Source organism: Sinohyriopsis cumingii, chromosome 5 (genome assembly GCF_028554795.1).
Source record: "Sinohyriopsis cumingii isolate HCF-2022 chromosome 5, ASM2855479v2, whole genome shotgun sequence".
NCBI lineage: Eukaryota > Metazoa > Mollusca > Bivalvia > Unionida > Unionidae > Sinohyriopsis > Sinohyriopsis cumingii.
This window is the reverse complement of record NC_142965.1, coordinates 122,484,823-122,504,497: the sequence shown is the minus strand read 5'-3', so window position 1 is coordinate 122,504,497 and position 19,675 is coordinate 122,484,823. Positions and strand designations below refer to the sequence as shown.

The following is a 19,675-nucleotide window of genomic DNA, read 5'->3' as shown; positions in this document are numbered from 1 at the left end:
GCCGATTTGTCTAAAGTTTAGTTTGCATTTTGGCAGAACTTAGGTGTGCGTCAATGTATGTATGTGTGTGTGTGTGTGTGTGTGTGTGTGTGTGTGTGTGTGTATTTAGTAAAACGTTAAAGGTAAGATCACCGATCGGATTGGGGCAATATTATCTTAATTAGGGGCTGGTCTTGATTAGAAGGATCAGATTGCACTTTAGCATGTTTTACATGTTAACTGGGTCTGAACAAAAGTGAATCAGGTCACGATGACAAAATTATATCCCATGTTCACCTCACGTCAATAATTACTGTCACGTTTCAGGGAAATATATCAGAAGCTGTGGCACTATTTGCACGCGCAAGTATTATCACATATAGTACAATCCATACATGAACACCAAACGCGGTCTAACTCTAAAAATCGTCAGACCATGATAACAGAATTATAAGCATATATTTGACTGATGTCAGTAATAGCTGTTAAGTTTTAGCACAGTCCACGGAAGTCGTAATTAGCAAAACTCTACTACTTATCAATCGTTTCCAAAGCAACGTTGTACTTTTGTGAAAATTTTTCATTTCAACACCGTTGTAATTTGCTAAAAAACAAAACAAAACTTGACCGAAAAGTTGCGAAAACATAAAACTGTATTTTTTTTATTTGCAGATTTTCTGTTGGTCCTACGGTCAGTCTAACTGTAACAATATCGAGGTGGTACAAAGCAATTTGCGGTTTTTGTTTGATGACGAAATTGTAGCCGAACAAAATGTATTATTTGTCTGCAAATTATTATTATTATTATTATTATATATACACACACACACACACATCTGAGACAGTTTCTGTTTCGCAGAAATGGCCAAGTTGGTCAGCATGAGGGTAGCGTAGGGTGTCTAACACTCGTATATATTTCATGGATGTAAATTGTAAGGAAGTCTGACCACTTTACACGTCAATGCAATATCGTTGCTTTCCGTTGGAGCTATAAAACATACCTTTAAAAACATACACACACGTGCAAGTGTGCATACTATGAACTTAGCATTAATGCAACAAATAAGTTTGATTTTTCTCAACTTTGCTGCATTTCTGAAATCGCATTAATGTTACCTGTTATTTTCTATTGATGCTGAGCATGGATGTTCGACCAAATGTGAAAGAATCACGACAACATTAAGCAAGTGCGTTTGAAGCATCTTTTCTCGAATGAGATTCAATTGCTGCATACAGATACGTTGCATGTATGTAGGTAAGTAGGTATGCACATGGTGAGTAATAACAACTCTCGCTTTCATGACAGCATCCTATATGAGTTTTCTTTGTCTGAATAGAAGTGTAACAGACCTCCTATAAAGTCCAAACTGAGAGGTACAATTACAACTAGTTTCAACACAAAGCACTTGAAGACGATATAAACAGTCAACATTTTTACAAGACAGACAATTGTTCAGACTGGCAGACAATTGGGTAGACTGGCAGATAACTGACCAGACTGGCAGACAAACACAACAATATACGAATAAAATTAGGAGGAACTGGATGATGGACGAAGACATGAACAGACAAACGAAAGGATCATGAAAGAGCAAATAGACAGATGGGCAGTTGGCGAACGGTTGCTGAAGGAAATGGTGGACAAACTTATAGACGAACAAAAGGACGGAAGAACGTCCAGACAGAGGAGTGAACGTATCAACGGATGAGTCCGTACACGGACAAATAGATTGTCAGACTGAGAGGGAAAACATACACAAAAGATGTACTGATGAGTGAACAGCTGGACACAATGAAGTTTGTCGAATGAATAATTGGTTGAAAATGTGTGCCTTTGTTATGATTTTTCTTTTAAATTCAAAGTCGATCAACACAGACAAAAGCTAATTTATTCTAATACGCATGACTATTAACTATTCAGTCCAGTTAATAACAATATCAAAATGCGATTGAGATATACAAATATATTTGGTGCAAATACATGCAGAAGAATAAATATGCAAGTAGCGTTCTCTCTCTCTCTCTCTCTCATACCTTAAGGCATATGGAAATTTAATTTAATCAATATTTTGCACATGCATGACAAAACGGGATGAAATGATAATATACATAACTTTTCCGAGTTTATATGGGAACATAATAATATAAATAGCAGTTATTTAAATTCAGTTATATTACCTGTACATTAACAATTGTGGTATTTCGAAACTTTCTAAATTTGTATATATACTTCTTACTTATATATTACTTTTTTATTTCATCAAAATATTTATCCTGTAAAAAGGTTACGAAAGTCATTAAATGTATGTGGTTAGGCACACAGTTCATATCGTCTTTCAGATATACACAAATTCTACCATCTTCCAGCTTTATTTGGAAACCCAAGGATCATTGTAGGGTGTGAGTGTGATTAGGATTTTTAACGTAGCTTTTACAATTTTTTCAGTCATATCGCTACGATGTCTGCACTATGGCAGTTCATAGTGATGTCTAGCAATGGGCATCATGCCGCAGACATGTAGCATCATGTCCCACCTAGTCCCATTATCGTGGCACCAGGCCGACCAGTCCTAACACTAACCTCATAATGCTGAGCGCCTAGCGAGGCAGCTGCTAGTACCATTTTTGTAAGTCTTTGGCATGACTCGGCCGGGGTTCTAACCCACGAACTTCCGCTTCCGAGACGGACGCTCTAACCACTAGGCCACCGGAATGGTCTGGTCATCATTATAGGGCACTTGCTAAAATTATTCTATTCTTCTGTGGTAACATGACGAAGCAAAATCACAGTGACCCTAAAGTTGTTTCACAACTAGTGTCAGATATATTCAAGAAAAACCATCTTTCAAAAAGATATATTTATAAATATTTTAGAAAATAAATGTCAAAGTTATGCTTATTCAAGTTAATAAGCACGGAAAGAAGATTCGATGTAATCCAAGACCGTAAACCGGTTCTCTTAGTTATTCAAGTGTAATAAAGATCTCCTGATAGACCGGAGTAGCTATGTTATGACATATCGTAAACACATTTATCTAAATCGATAGATTGTTTGTTCAACATTTCGATCTTCTCAAATATTCCGCATTTATACTGCAGTCTGTTGTTCGCGCTCCCATTACCAATGCCACTTAATTGTTCCCTTGATAAAATAAGTTGAAAGGTAATTTAGTGCTTTTTGCAAACTTATATGTACTCACACGGCAATTGATCTTGTGTGGTGAACTCTTAAGTAAGGTTTAATTATTTTCATGTGCAAATGTAAATACATTTCTGAATAAGCCCTGGCCTGGTCGGAGTTGGCAACAAACGTTTGATTATTAACACCTTTGCAATGAGGGTGTAATACTTCCCCCAAACAGTGTCATGCTTCAAGGTATACCAGGATGTAATCAATGTGCTAAACTCATTAATATTATCAAGAATATACAACTAATAGACATGTACAAATTGCTATGAAACCTATTCTAAACTGCTGTCAAGTACGTAGGAAAAAGAATAGATATAGTGAGGTGATACATATGTACAGTATACTGTACGGTGATTTGTCGATATGCATACATTTAATTGACCATATAACATGTAAACTACTTTCATGGTGATCCAACTAAAACTGAGTCTCGTTTCATTCAGAAGATTTGGCCATACACTGCCTTCACTCGCAAATCAAAAGGGCAATTTCTATTGCACAAATTGCGCCAGTAAAATGGTTGTCATGACGACATGCGCTTCTTCATATGCTGACCATCATAATAACCAAGTTTCATGACAGTCCATTAAAACCATGGAACGGATTGGCTAAAAATGGTTTTGTACAGGACAGATGGATGGACAGACAGAAGGAATAGTATATAATCATGCCTCTATAGAAGTTGAAGTAAATCAAAAGATAGTGAAGGGATACTACTCTCTGACTTGATAGAGAACCCTTGTTAACCCAGAGGAATACCAATTTCCTTCATCACTGGAATTTGAGTTTAACCGTTTTTAAAAAATACATATATTGCTGGCTAAATGGTGGAGGAAGAGCAGGAATCCTTATGGTATTTAGGATCTACGTGACCTCGGATAAACATGTCTCAAGTTTCGTAATGATTATTGCAGTGTCTTCTTGAGAAGGAGAGATAAAGAATTTGATACGTAGTTGATTACGGGAGAAAAAATATATATGATATTTGATGATCAAAGATATTTTTTAATCAATAAACCTGACTGGGTGTAGGTTTTACTCTTGACCGCTTGACGATTCTGATAAAATGGCCTCTGCATTGTAAAAGTTTGCCTAACGCTTCAAATACAATTATTACTTTAGACTGAAAAATCTTACTCGAAATCTAAAACTGCAGCTTTTTCATTGGTTTAAATATTTTCGAATAACATTTCAAGTTGAGAAAACTATTATGACAGCGGAACCTGGTCACTAGAGCAGTTGTATCTACTGATTTACCGTTTGCTTGCCATCCTTATCTATAGCATGTCTAGGTATACGTATTTAATTGTTTTGCAATTTCAGGCTTGATTAGTAACTTTTCAGGCAAACCGAGTGTAGTGATTTCTTTCCAAATAAAGCGACGTCTTATTCATTATCACGGAAATACGGGCAAATAATCCAAAATATGCAGATATTTTTAAATAGAGATCTTCAACATTATATTGTAAAACTTTATATTCTTTTACTCCTACCTTTGCAGAGTAATTTTATTTAATATATTTTAGTAATTAAATATAGTGTAAGTCAAGAGATAAATCAAGACAATACTATGTTTACTTAACAATATCATACCAAAATATTATGTATCTTTAATTTCTTTTCTATCTATACCGATTTATTTTATATAGAATACCCCACCCCCTAAAATGCACACAAAAGTATAAATAATTGCATAGTCTGCGAAGTGTTTGTGGTTAGCATCGTTTCTTTATAGTCCAACTGCTTCGGCGATATGTTCATCTCTTCCTTCAATTCATTTGTTTCCTGTTCTAGCTCTAGTGCCGTTCTTTGCAATTCTTCAGTTCTCTTTCTCAGTGATGCAATTTCGGCTTTCAAGCTGGTAATCTCAGAGTTTCGGCGTTCTGCGTTTTGCCTGATAATACGCTTCCGTTTTTCTTTCGACTTTTGGTTAATTGCTTTACGCTTGCCATCCCGTCTGGGTGTCTTAATAATTTTCAACATGTCTTTCCGGTCCTGTTTCCTATTCTTCTCGATGTCTTGTAGGTCTTGTTGTCGCCTACTCTCATATTCTTCTTGGTTTTGTTGTAGTCTGCGCTCATAATCTGCTCGCATTTTCCCAAGTTTGTCTTCAAATTTTGACGCCAAGTGCTGCTCAGAAAAAGTTTGTCCACATTAAAATTGATCTGATAAAGTATATACTTTGCTATGATAGACAGATACACATGAATTAACCGTTAATATTTTCTAACTGTGATTCTTGATAAAGGTTTTACTACCCTTAGCTTACCCTGGCCTCCAGTTGGGATATGTAACATTTCTATACTGCATATCAGTGAAGCAAAAAAATATTGGCGGGAAAAAAGTGTGCTTGAAAGCTTGCAATAAATCACTAAACAGTATGTTTCCCGTAATATCTAAACAATAATCCTTGTAGCCAGTCTTTAATGAGATCCATATCTCGTTGAGAGAGAGAGAGAGAGAGAGAGAGAGAGAGATGAAATGTAATTGTTAGTATTAACTCATTTACAAATATCTGACAAGGACTTTCTCAGTAAATATAATCTCGATCTTTGTGCAAGATGCTTTCGGTCAATCTTTACTGTAAAATTCGGTTAACTAGCTTTTGAAAAGACGACGTTTTAAGTTTTGTTCTCAATAATGAAAGAGCTGCAGTTTAAGAGGGCAGATCAGCATCAGTTTTACAAACATGAAAACACGCCATGCTAGAGTGCTGTCGTCAAAAGATTTATAAAACTTGCTTTTGTGGCGTTTGAGAAGAATTTCCAATTAACGATTGTTCACGGACCCCCAATGGAACATGGAGGCATGGCCATACGATAAAGTGACCCTTTCGGAAACTCACCCTTTCATTATCAGTTTCCTTTATCGATAGAAGCAAGTTAGATTAACAGATAATTAGACAAGAGACCCAAGTGGCCAGGGAATAACTCACCTGACTAACAAACATATGTAGCAACATTTGACCAAGAAACCTGGTCAATAAATGCTTTATATTGAAATTGCTTCCAAGGCTGTTGATTCCGTATATTAATCCAATTGTTTCAAGGTTCATCTAGCTTTTGCATCTTTATACCTAGTCACATCAATATCATGTGTCCAATATTTAAAGGGATCTTTATATCAAAGTTAGTCCAAGCATGCTCAGTACTGTCGTTAGATAAATGTTTTGTATCCTTCTGTCCGTGGTGGATTGGTAAATTATTACAGATTTGAAAGCCCATAATGCCTGATACTTTCTGCACAGTATGGTCGAATTTTGTTGCGCACTGCTTCGGGTGTTTCTAGTAATGGTGGCCAAGCATGATATGACTATAAGGTTTAGAAAAATCTGAGCCGTGAGTCGTGCTAATGTGAATATTAGAGTCTCGTGATTGTGTTGTTAATTGACTAAAGACAAATTATTTGTGGTATTAGAGTACTTAAGAACCATCCAGTTGATAACGAATCAGCTTAAGGTCAATTAAAATAGGTGAAACATTGTTCTCAAGCCAGCATCATGCAAATTTCGACATTGCCTGTTAGTTCGGTCTTGATATGATACTAAAAATGTGCGTTAGAAAGTAATCAGCCAAAGGACTTACCTCACAGCATTCACATCCAATGGTTTCTTCTCTCGATTCATCTGAAGTTCGAACAGAATAAATATATCAAGCATATGAACTACTGCCTTATGGAATATCATCCTAATATAGCCTAACGTGTTCTAAAGCAAATTTACATGATTCAAAAGGATGTAATGGGTCAGACCTAACACACATTACGGCGTAAAGCGGTTTGATTTCGATATATACCAAGCCATAACAATTTACAAGGTTACAACAATGTCAATATCTCCTGCAACTGCGGAAAATTATTTCTACACACATAAATAATGTGCACGGTGTAAATCTCCATGACGTTATGCGATATCAGTATGAATACGAATATTCGCTTAAAACTGTCATGCTATCATTGATAGTTGAAGAACCAGCTGGAACATAATTGTACAGAAAAGCCGTTACATTTGCGACACTTTAGCTGGAACATAATTGTACAGAAAAGCCGTTACATTTGCGACACTTTAGCTGGAACATAATTGTACAGAAAAGCCGTTACATTTGCGACACTTTAGCTGGAACATAATTGTACAGAAAAGCCGTTACATTTGAAACTTTAGCTGGAACATAATTGTACAGAAAAGCCGTTACATTTGCGAAACTTTACATGGCTGTTTCTTCAGGAATTCAACCTTTTAACTATATTATGTGTCAGCTAGTTTATTTCGGCTTGTTGCTGATACTGGAACATAATGGTACTGACTTAGAAACTGATGAACCATACAAATATGTTCTAGTATCAGCAACAAGCTGAAATAAACTAGAAGACACATAATAGAGTTAAAAGGTTGAATTCCTGTAGAAACAGCTATATAACGTTTCGCAAACGTAACCATTTTTCTGTTTTATTTGTTTGTCTTGTCAATGTTTTGTATTTGCCTTTGAAAAAGACTGTAAAGGGTCGAAAGCGCTCGGGCTAGCTAGATACTAGTTTCGCAGTGTTCGTTGTCAGTTTATTGCATATGTATGTATGTATGTATGTATGTATGTATGTATGTGTGCGTATGTGTGTGTATGTGTGTGTGTGAACCATATTTTTAAAACTATATATATATATATATATATATATATATGTGTGTGTGTGTGTGTGTGTGTGTGTGTGTGCGTGTGCGTTTCCTCGTCTGCATCAGTCTTCGTAATACTTTCTGTTCAGCAACACAGAATTCCTTATATTCAGCTTGATAACTGTTATCATTGTTTAAGAGCGGTTTTCATGTAGTGACGAACATGGGCAGCATCGATGTCCAGCAAGATTACGGCATGATGTTTTACCTGCTTTCTTTGCACGAACGATGTCAAGCATGGATACCGTATGAAGGTATATGAGTAGGACATCACGTGATAGATTTCGATAGTTGGTTTTATTCACATTATAGATACCTAATCGCGTATTTGAAGAATGATTTACATTTTTGACTCAAGATCGCACATTTGATCCTTAAGAATGCCCATTCGTCTTGTCATAAATATTTGATCATGTGTATGAAACTACTTTTCGGATTGGCAATCTTGAGATCGAGTGTTCACTCGTCGAGAACGTGCATTCATTGTGTATCTGATTAGTAATCATGTGAATCATACGATTCAGAAGACTTTTATTATAGCGTTTTCAAGCTTCTAATAAAGCTTTAATGTTTGTATATAATTTTGTATTGCAAGAAAGAGAAAAAATCACTTGACGTTGTGCTTATGTCATTATCAATTAGCAAGAGAAATACTATTCCTAAATCTGTACCTGCGCAGTAGTAAAATAATTTTAAAAACTGATATTTTCAAGCAAAACTTTGAAGACGATTGAAAGTATTATCTTGTCGGCAATGAAGGTGTCTGGATTACTTAAGGGTAATGGAAAAGCATACTCTTTACACATTCAAAATCTTGCAGAGCTCTCAGAACTAAACAAATAATATAATTATCAAATTAATTTTCACCATATCTGGGACGTAACATTTGTGTCGGTTGCGTACTAACTGGAGGGGGTGGGGTGGCGCATGGGGCGGTGCCAAAACAGCTGATAAAAATTAAATTGCAGGAACATCGTACCATGATTGCAAATCTTTTGTAAAATGTCTCCATATGTCCCTATCTCTTTCAGAACATCCAGGAAGTCTTTGCTTGCATTTTTATCCAATATCCTACGAAGCAAGATGTCACTCCTTGCCGATGGAATCGATTTTGATTCGCTGTCTATATAGTCTTTGATAGTGTAGTTAAAAGTTTCCTTTTCTATAAGCTTATTCAAAATTGCATTGACGTCGTCACATATCCTCTCCGTGATATATGAATACGCTTTTATTATCTTTCTTACTTGAAACTCACTCATTATGAGAAATCAACTGATTCAGTTACTGTTCTGAAATGAAACAATGGAATCATATTAATTGGAAATATTGAAAATCTCGGCTACCTATTGTAAGTAAAATTAAAACAACAAAACAATTAGTTGAAGGCTAAAATGATTGTGATACATGCAAAGAAAATGACAGAACTGAACAATAATTTCCTTGTGGTAACATGAATTAAATCCTGATCTCCATATAATTTAAAAGCATAAGATATATTTCAATTATTTATGCATTAATATATATTTAGTTATTAATTTTAAAGTAATGGCTTCCAACTTTGAACTAGCTCCATTACCTCATTTTCGCTATGTTTACCTAGGAATATTAAACCAGTTTCAGTAGGGCTACCTAACCCGATTAAGCCAGCCATGGTATGGTAGCATCGACAAAGTGTAATCACTACTCAACGTTATGACTTACCCGATTAAGCCAGCCATGGTATGGTAGCATCGACAAAGTGTAATCACTACTCAACGTTATGACCTTACCCGATTAAGCCAGCCATGGTATGGTAGCATCGACAAAGTGTAATCACTACTCAACGTTATGACTTACCCGATTAAGCCAGCCATGGTATGGTAGCATCGACAAAGTGTAATCACTACTCAACGTTATGACTTACCCGATTAAGCCAGCCATGGTATGGTAGCATCGACAAAGTGTAATCACTACTCAACGTTATGACTTACCCGATTAAGCCAGCCATGGTATGGTAGCATCGACAAAGTGTAATCACTACTCAACGTTATGACTTACCCGATTAAGCCAGCCATGGTATGGTAGCATCGACAAAGTGTAATCACTACTCAACGTTATGACTTACCCGATTAAGCCAGCCATGGTATGGTAGCATCGACAAAGTGTAATCACTACTCAACGTTATGACTTACCCGATTAAGCCAGCCATGGTATGGTAGCATCGACAAAGTGTAATCACTACTCAACGTTATGACTTACCCGATTAAGCCAGCCATGGTATGGTAGCATCGACAAAGTGTAATCACTACTCAACGTTATGACTTACCCGATTAAGCCAGCCATGGTATGGTAGCATCGACAAAGTGTAGCCACTACTCAACGTTATGACTTACCCGATTAAGCCAGCCATGGTATGGTAGCATCGACAAAGTGTAATCACTACTCAACGTTATGACTTACCCGATTAAGCCAGCCATGGTATGGTAGCATCGACAAAGTGTAATCACTACTCAACGTTATGACTTACCCGATTAAGCCAGCCATGGTATGGTAGCATCGACAAAGTGTAATCACTACTCAACGTTATGACTTACCCGATTAAGCCAGCCATGGTATGGTAGCATCGACAAAGTGTAATCACTACTCAACGTTATGACTTACCCGATTAAGCCAGCCATGGTATGGTAGCATCGACAAAGTGTAATCACTACTCAACGTTATGACTTACCCGATTAAGCCAGCCATGGTATGGTAGCATCGACAAAGTGTAATCACTACTCAACGTTATGACTTACCCGATTAAGCCAGCCATGGTATGGTAGCATCGACAAAGTGTAATCACTACTCAACGTTATGACTTACCCGATTAAGCCAGCCATGGTATGGTAGCATCGACAAAGTGTAACCACTACTCAACGTTATGCCAAGTAGTGTTTATTACCAAATGAGATTGAAAGTGAAATTGTGTATTGCGAGTCCTTCTTCGAACACCGAAGTCAAGAGACACAAGCCATAAGTGGCACTTTACTGTAACCAAACTCATACTTGCTCCATTGTTTAAGAACTACTATCCTTATTCGAGATTTTCATTCAATAAAAACACCCCTTTCTCCTTGAAGATCATTTTGTTTCTTTTGGTCCGGGAGATGGAGTACGGGATGAGAAAGATACTTAATTCGCGCCCTTTAGAACCAGGTTCTCTCTACAAGATAAATTTCTGAAACAAATGTCACATAAAAAGCTGATAATATCAAAAGAGAAAATAAATTAAAACAAACTCTATTCAGAAAAACTCCATGCCTAAGATTTTATTGGAAACCATATCCCTGTTCTTTACATATAACATGCCTGACGCCCAAGTTTGTTCAACACTCTTTCCTTACGCATTAGCGATATTACTTGAGACACTCAGCAGTTATTGCATAGATCATAAGAAAATACTAATTAATAGTTTATACTGTTTTTCTCCTCAAGATTTTCTAAGCAGTGAAGAATGAAATTTCCGTTCAACAATAAGATGCATTAAAATTTAACCGCGCAATCACCCCTTTTAACGCTGGGCCTTTTACTGCGCAAAAATTCGTTTCGACGCCTATAACAAAACAAAATAACAAAAACCGTACTCCAAAGATAAAGTTGCAATTCTAATAATATCAATAATATGAATATGAATGTAACTATAGAGTAAGCATTACGTCAATGTTGACTCTTCACGCTATAAAAACTAACAACTGCGCAGTTCAATGTAATACTGCCCTTTCAATGGAACAGCGTGTCTGCGATTTGTAAATATTTGCTTCGTACCCCACTTTAGCGTAATGAAATGACTGGAAAATTTTCATGTTACAGTTGAACGAGTTTTGATCATATAGACGACACAATCCACTTCTTTCAACCAATAGCATTAACTGTTTTCAAGGTTGCCACAATGCTGAGACATATGCGTGCATGCTTCAACACAGTGCTGAGACAGATGCGTGCATGCTTCAGAATTTCGAACAAGACTTGCACTAATAATGTCTTGATATGTGTGCACTGGAAAAGCACATTTTATTAATGTTATCTCGCTCATTTGATCTAGAATCACCTATTTTAAAACAAACCTGGGTGTTCGATATGCAACAAACATGTATATGCTGATTTGAAATCCGGAAGATTGAAATAGAGAAATGATATATAGGAACCATTAGACACTTGGCAACAGTTCAGCTATCGCAATGAAGTACTTGATTGTACATGCATATCGAAGTATAAGAGACTAACAGTCATTCAACACACACACACACACACACACACACACACACACACACACACACACACACACATACACAACGTTCTCTCAATAACATACATTGTCATATTCAATCTGATTAAAATCAGGTCTCCGCTGTTATACATGAATGACAGCGGAGATTTGATTTTAATCAGATTGTTAGATTTTAATGGCTGTCGGATGATCATTGAGGTCATCAATAAAATCCGCTGTCGGATGATCATTGAGGTCATCAATAAAATCCGCTGTCGGATGATCATTGAGGTCATCAATAAAATCCGCTGTCGGATGATCATTGAGGTCATCAATAAAATCCCCAATGAAGTGATAGCTGTCTTTACAATGTATCCTATACGGAGTTAAGAAATAAGAAGTGAATGCGGTACATAGCAATTGACATATCGCCCAAGTGTTTAAAATAAATAAATATGAAATGATAAGAGTGAGTTAGATGAAACAATGAAAATTATACACACCCGACAAAATTCATTAGCGAGAAGTACTGAAATATGAAACCCCAGATATATATAACTTGCTGGAGTACCAAAACAATGCTAACGAGAAAAGGGTGCGTGAGTGGGAAGTCGTAGTATAAGTTTACGGGACGGGTGAAGATGAGACTTCAAAATTAAAGAACACAGAGTCATATGAAGTCATATGTATTATCAAGAAACAGTTTCTGCTTAATGTGAATTAAAGTTCCTGAGATCCGAACAAAAAAGAAACGTACATGTTTGTGACATGTAGCGGTATACAATCAAATATTATGTTCAGCAACTGCACGGTTGGTAATTTGCATGACATTAATTTGTCCGGAGACAATGAATGCAGATTTTTAAAGTCATCCGTCTTAATTAGTTTTGTTCAGCCGAGTACACAGATGAATATTGTACTGAAGGATTATCCTCAAATAATCTTGTTAAACTACTAATATCATTCTCGATTGAGACGGATCAAGAGATTTGCTTTGTCATGTATACTTGATTTAATCTGTATTTAATTTAATGTTATAGTTTGTAAGTTTTAAAATCTTTTTATTTTTAATTTCATTATATGTTAAATTAATGTAATTTTGTTTACTAGGAATTTGTTATTTTCCAGAAATTAGTTAGACCTGACTGTTTGTAGTAAACACCGAACTTTGTATCATTTGCTGACCTAGGTCTAGCCTTGATTGAGAATCAAGGAAAAGACTATTTTTAACATTCATTTTGACTGTATGAATGCTAATATTGAAAGTGAGGCTGTACTGGAATGCGTGACATTAGACGTGTAGATACTTTCTAAACCATTCTGGAATGTGATCACGTGACCCTCATCTGGGAATCTGTTTTGCACCTCAAGTTACTGTATAACTTTTATTTATAGAGAAAGTCATTCGGGCTTCTAAACACTGGGACTTAAAGGTGTTCCTTTTGTATGTGACCAGTTTGGGGTTATATTTTAATTTTTATTCCAATTATTTGGATTTTGAAAGATAATTCTTTTTCCTGGGAACATTTGAGTGCTCATACAGAATATTTCATAAAGACATTTCTTTAAATTTTATTCTGAAATTCAAACACCGGAATATTACTGTCTGTGTAATAACAAAGAACTTTAGACACGACATCACCATACTGAATACAATATGCATCATCTCCTTCTATTTTGGATTTTTCGTCGTGACTCGAATTCAGATTTCATTAGAACATTTCATTACTAGGACTTCTAAAATTTAATTCGTGGATTATTTTTGGATTATTTTTGGATTTGATTCTTAAAACCGTAAGTTCTTTTCATGATTTGTACCTTGTTTTTCTAGGGAAATAAATTATTTATTAAATTGTCTTCACTTTTATCTTTTTACTGTTTATGAAAGCCTAACCACGTAACTCAATTCTTAACACATGATGATGAATCTGATATGTGTATGGTGCCTTAATGACGTTTTGTCACAACACATTTTGTTGTCATATTTACATATTTATGTCATCAGTCGATCACTCGTTTTGTGGCGTTAAAGACGTTTTCTTCATCAAGTAGGCTAAAGAAATACCTCATCATCATGACAAAAATACAACAAAAAGAACCTACGTACATTTATAGTCATGTGAAAACGTTAAAATTGGTAACTCGTTTTGTTGGCAAGTATGCTTTATAAATGTATCACTATAACTACAGCAGCTTTGAAAAGTAAATAATGTTATGAACGAAACTAAATATCTTACTCATCTCGTAATAACACAATACTGTCTCGTAAAAAGCAATACTATCTCTTGATAACGCAATATTATCTCCTAATAACGCAATACTATCTCGTAATAACGCAATGTTATCTCGTAAGAAAGCAATGTTATCTCGCACTAACGTAATAGTATCTCGCAAATATTATATAGTAATAACGCAATGGCATCTTGTAATAAGGAAATCTTATCTCGCAATAACGCAGTGTCATCTCGTAATAACGCAATGTTATCTCGTAATAAAGCAATACTATCGCGTAATAACGTATACATCTCTTAATAACGTAATAATATCTCGCAATAAAGCAATGTTGTCTCGTAATAGCGCAAAACAATCTCGTAGTAGCGCAATATTACCTCGTAATAAGGCAATATCATCTCGCAATAACACAATGTTTCTTCGTAATAACGCAGTACTATATCGTAATAACGCAATTTTATCTCGTAATAATGCAATACTGTCTCGTAATAACGCAACATTATCTCGTAACTATGCAATGTTATCTCATAATAACGCAACGTTGTCTCGTAAGAACGCAATCGTATCTCTTAACAACGCAATACTATCTCGCAATGTTATCTCGTAATAACGCAATGGTATCTGGTAAGAATGAAATGTTATCTCATAATAACGCAATTTTTTCTCGCAATAACGCAATGTCATCTCGTAATAATGCTAATTTATCTCGTAATAACGCAATAGTATCTCGTAATAACACATCGTAATAGCGAAATAGAATCTTGTAATAACGCAATGCCATCTCGTAATAACGCAAAATTATGTTGCAATAACGCAATGTTAGCTCGTAATAACGCAATATTATATTGTAATAACGCAATGTTATCTCGTAGCAACGCAATATTGTCTCGTAATAAGGCAATATTATCTCGTAACAATGCAATGCTATCTCGTAATAACGCAATACTAACTAGCAATGTTAGCTCATAATATCGCAATGTTATCTCGTAATAATGTAATATTATCTCGTAATAATGCAATTTTATCTTGCAATAACGCAACGTTGTCTCATAATAACTCAATGTGATCTCGTAATAACGCACTATCTCGTAATAACGTAATGTTATCTCGCAATAAGGTAATATTATCTCGTAATAAACCAATATTATCTCGTAATAACGCAATACTGTCTCGTAATGACGCAATAATATCTCGTATTAACTTAACGTTATATCGTAAGAACGCAATGCCATGACATAAAAACGCATTTTTTAAACTGGTGCTAATAGGCTTTCGTCGAAATATCTGAGAAACAAATGAGTAAATATTTATATACGGATATCTTTTCTTTTATATCTCTGTATACATTTGGTCTTTTCCTGAAATGTTTAAAAAATTGCAAATGACAGTAATAGAGTTTCAAAGACCTGTGAGCGAATCGGTTCAGCTATTCATAAATAGGATGAATTTCTTGACTCGTATAATGTCTTACCCTGCAATTTCAATTGCAACATTATTGCTGGCAAAATAAACTGGCTTTTCTGTCCTCTAACGCTGTGGAGGAAGTATTAAAAAAGAAAAATTACTCAAATATGTGGATTTGTTATGGTTTTTAAACACAAATATTTTAAAATTCTAAGGAAAATATCATATTAAGGCTAAGATGTGTCAATCAAATAGTAATGAAATTAAACAAATGAAATGCTCATCATGCACTGCTAAATCTTCGGCAGTCAAATTATTTTAGCATACAGTGATGCAAAACGCCTTGTATGCAAATTTCCTAAAAGCCCCAATGCTGCCATTAAGTGCACGATGTTGTGTATGCCGGATAATCGGAATATTACTGAATCTAGAACGATATTGGTCCTAAACATCACTGTGTTTTATTAAAACCAGACAATATCAACGTTTCATCACATTATAAGCCATTTAATTTCTACTTCGACCTGAGAAATCCTGCCATTTTTCACATGTGTTAATCCGATGTTGATCGGCGACATAAGTGGGTAAACTGATTTCAGTCGAAAGCTGGCACACAACATTTGATGATGTCACTGTAAACATGAGTAGGTAACACCACGCTATATCAGACTGTCTTCTGGCTAATATCAACCGTCAGTGCATATTCTGGAGACCCAGCTGATCACCAATATTCATCTGAGTCTTATTTGTCTGTAATGCACGCTTTTTCTTTTCCGATCTCGTGTACAAAAAACGTGCCTGTCGATCTTCATTCCCTCTCGAATCCATTTCGACACCACTTACTAATGTTGTTGTTATTAGAATAATCTCTAACGGAAATTGTCGAATGTATCACATCACTACTTCTAGAGCACTCCGGAAAAAAACCCGAATTACGAGCGACTTAGATGACTGAATTAAGGAGTGGCACCTCTTAATTCTAAATTGAATATATGAACGTCTTTTCAGCCTATCATCTTGATTGTTTCAAAGAATGGTTTGTCAGATAGCATTTTTCAACAAATCATTTCCCTGTTTCCAAACTTTAGTTAGATTTTATGAGTGGTGAAATTTATGATAACCGGTGGCATTGGAGCTTTAACCAACCCACGTACAGTGTTTATATTTTCCAACACAAAACAATAACCCATTATTGATGATAAGAACCGGAATATATATATATATATATATATATATATATATATATATATATATATATATATATATATATATATATATATATATATATATATATATATATATGTATATATATATATGTATATATGTATATGTGTATATATATATATATATATATATATATATATATATATATATATATATGTATGTATGTATGTATGTGTGTGTGTGTGTATGTGTGTGTGTGTGTGTGTGTATGTATGTATGCATGTATGTATGTATTTGTGTATGAATGCATGTATGTATGTACGTATGTATGTATTGAGGCATCAGTCTGGTGGCAGCGGTGGGATTCGATCCCACGCCTCCGAAGAGACTGGGCCACAAACCATTCATGAATGTATGTATGTATGTATGAGTATGTATGTATATCTGTATGTATGTATGTATTTATGTATGTATGTATGTATGTATGTATGTATGTATGTATGTATGTGTGTATATGTATGTATGTATGTGTATGTGTGTATATGTATGTATGTATGTGTATGTATGAATGTATGTATGTATGTATGTATGTATGTATGTATGTATGTGCGTGTATGTGTGTATATGTGTGTGTGTGTAATCTGGGACGACTGTGTACATATGAGAATTAATTACTAGATCGACATGTGGGTATATCTGCTACGCACGGATACCTGCACCACCGACTTTGTAACATCATCTTCGGCGACGTGTGCATGGTTGAGATGGTACAGCGGTCAGTGTCTACAGGAAAGAAGATGAGGTTGGTTTACCCACGGACCGGGTTCGAATCTGCATATAATACCGATTGAGTAACATAATTTTTGGTGATGTGTGCTTAGTCGTGAGGGAATATGGGCTCGTATGAGCAAGCAATACATTGGGTGCCGTTTACCCGCTGATCTAGGTTCGAATCTCTTTACAGTACTAATTAAATAATTCTCTAACCTGCATAATAGTATTATTTGCATTAAAAATATTAATTTTGCTTACTATTATCAAGCTTTCTTCTATAAAATCCAGGGATAGCACTCTCCGTTCTGTCTGGTGTATATTTATCTCTCTCTCTCTCTCTCTCTCTCTCTCTCTCTCTCTCCATGTCTGTATTTGAAATCGAATCATATCTATTTCGATAACATGTCGATTAAAACAAAGATAAATGTATTTTAATAGAGATTTATTTGTGTAGATATGAATATCTCTTTTTTTTAAAAATAGAGATATCTTGATTTAGTTTTAAGAAAGAGAGTGCAGATATCTCAATTTTTAATATGTTGAATTGAGATATATTTTTTGCAAAATAAGACTTCTAAGCTTTGACAAAACAATGGACTCTTCCGAATTTAGTACACATATATGCTATAAATATATCTGGAAAAAGAATTGAGATACATCCCTTTTAACAGTAAATAAAAATAATTCTATTCCGACCACGAATATCACCAATTCAAGCTCACATATCTTTTAAAGGCATACGTCTTTTAATAGGGATGACTCAAGATGGAGAAATAGAGATAAATAGATAGTTCGATAGATGGATGGGTGGATGGATGGATGGTTGGATGGAGAGATGAATGGATGTATATATATATATATATATATATATATATATATATATATATATATATATATATATATAGGTGGATGATGAATGGATTTATAGGTAGATAGATAGTTGAATGGATGGATGGATGGATGAATGGATTGATAGACAGATAGATAGATCGATGGATGGATGGATATATATATATATATATATATATATATATATATATATATATATATATATATATATATATATATATATATAGGTAGGTAGGTAGATAGATAGATAGATAGTTATGTAGGTTGATAGATAGATAGATATATACATATATAGATAATACATATATAGATAGATAGGTAGGTGCATAGATAGATATATAGAATGATAGATAGTTCGATGGATGGATGGATGGATGGATCGATCGATCGATAGATAGATATATAGAAAGATACATACATAGATAGATAGATACAAAGATACAAAGATAGATATATAGGTAGATAGATAGATAGTTCGATAGATAGATAGTTCGATAGATAGATGGATGGATGGATGGATGAATGGTTGGATAGATAGATAGAGAGTTCAATAGATGGATCGATGGATGAATGGATTGATAGATAGATCGATAGATCGATAGCTGGATGGATGGATGGATAAATAGATAGATAGGTAGGTGGATAGATAGATAGATAGGTATATTGATAGATAGATAAATAGATAGATGGATAGAGAGATAGATAGTTCGATAGATGGATGGATGGATGGATGGATGGATAGATAGATAGATAGATAGTTCAATAGATGGATGAATGGATGAATGGATTGATATATAGATAGATGGATATATAGATTAGATAGATAGATATATAGTTAGACGGATGGATGGATGGATGGATAGATAGATAGATAGATAGATAGATAGATTTATCCTTATTTTATACAGGATACGAGAAAGGTCAGATAGAAAAGTGTAGTCACTATCTCTACTGAATTTTTCCGAGTTTAATATGACGACAAATGAATTTGTATATTCGATTATAAGTAAACATATACTTACTACGTTGGTTGTAATCTCTTTAGAAAGTATCCCCCAACATATACATTTTGGATATGACACTTGGTTTATTGTAGTCTGATCAAATATGGTGGCGACCTGCTGCTTCCTGTCTGACAGCACCTGAATCGTTAGGCCTATCATTATTTGTTTATAATAATCAAAGATCCAATACG

The 19,675-nt window shown here is 34.9% G+C and overlaps 1 protein-coding gene across 4 annotated transcripts; it reads right to left on the bottom strand.

The window, feature by feature from the left end:
- Nucleotides 1–1,848: 1,848 nt before the first annotated feature.
- On the bottom strand, nt 1,849–19,675 carry LOC149800105 (uncharacterized). 4 transcript variants are annotated; one of them, XM_089959687.1, is made up of 4 exons: nt 19,503–19,675; nt 8,812–9,121; nt 6,754–6,794; nt 1,849–5,299 (listed from the first exon to the last, which is right to left on the bottom strand). In XM_089959687.1, exons 2-4 carry the CDS (start codon nt 9,089–9,091, stop codon nt 4,832–4,834), a joined length of 789 nt encoding a protein of 262 aa, XP_089815813.1. In that variant the 5' UTR covers nt 9,092–9,121; nt 19,503–19,675; the 3' UTR covers nt 1,849–4,831. The 4 variants fall into 4 exon arrangements, with proteins under 4 accessions (XP_089815813.1, XP_089815814.1, XP_089815812.1 ...); XM_089959688.1 differs by having other exon boundaries at nt 8,812–9,116; nt 19,506–19,675; XM_089959686.1 differs by having other exon boundaries at nt 19,506–19,674.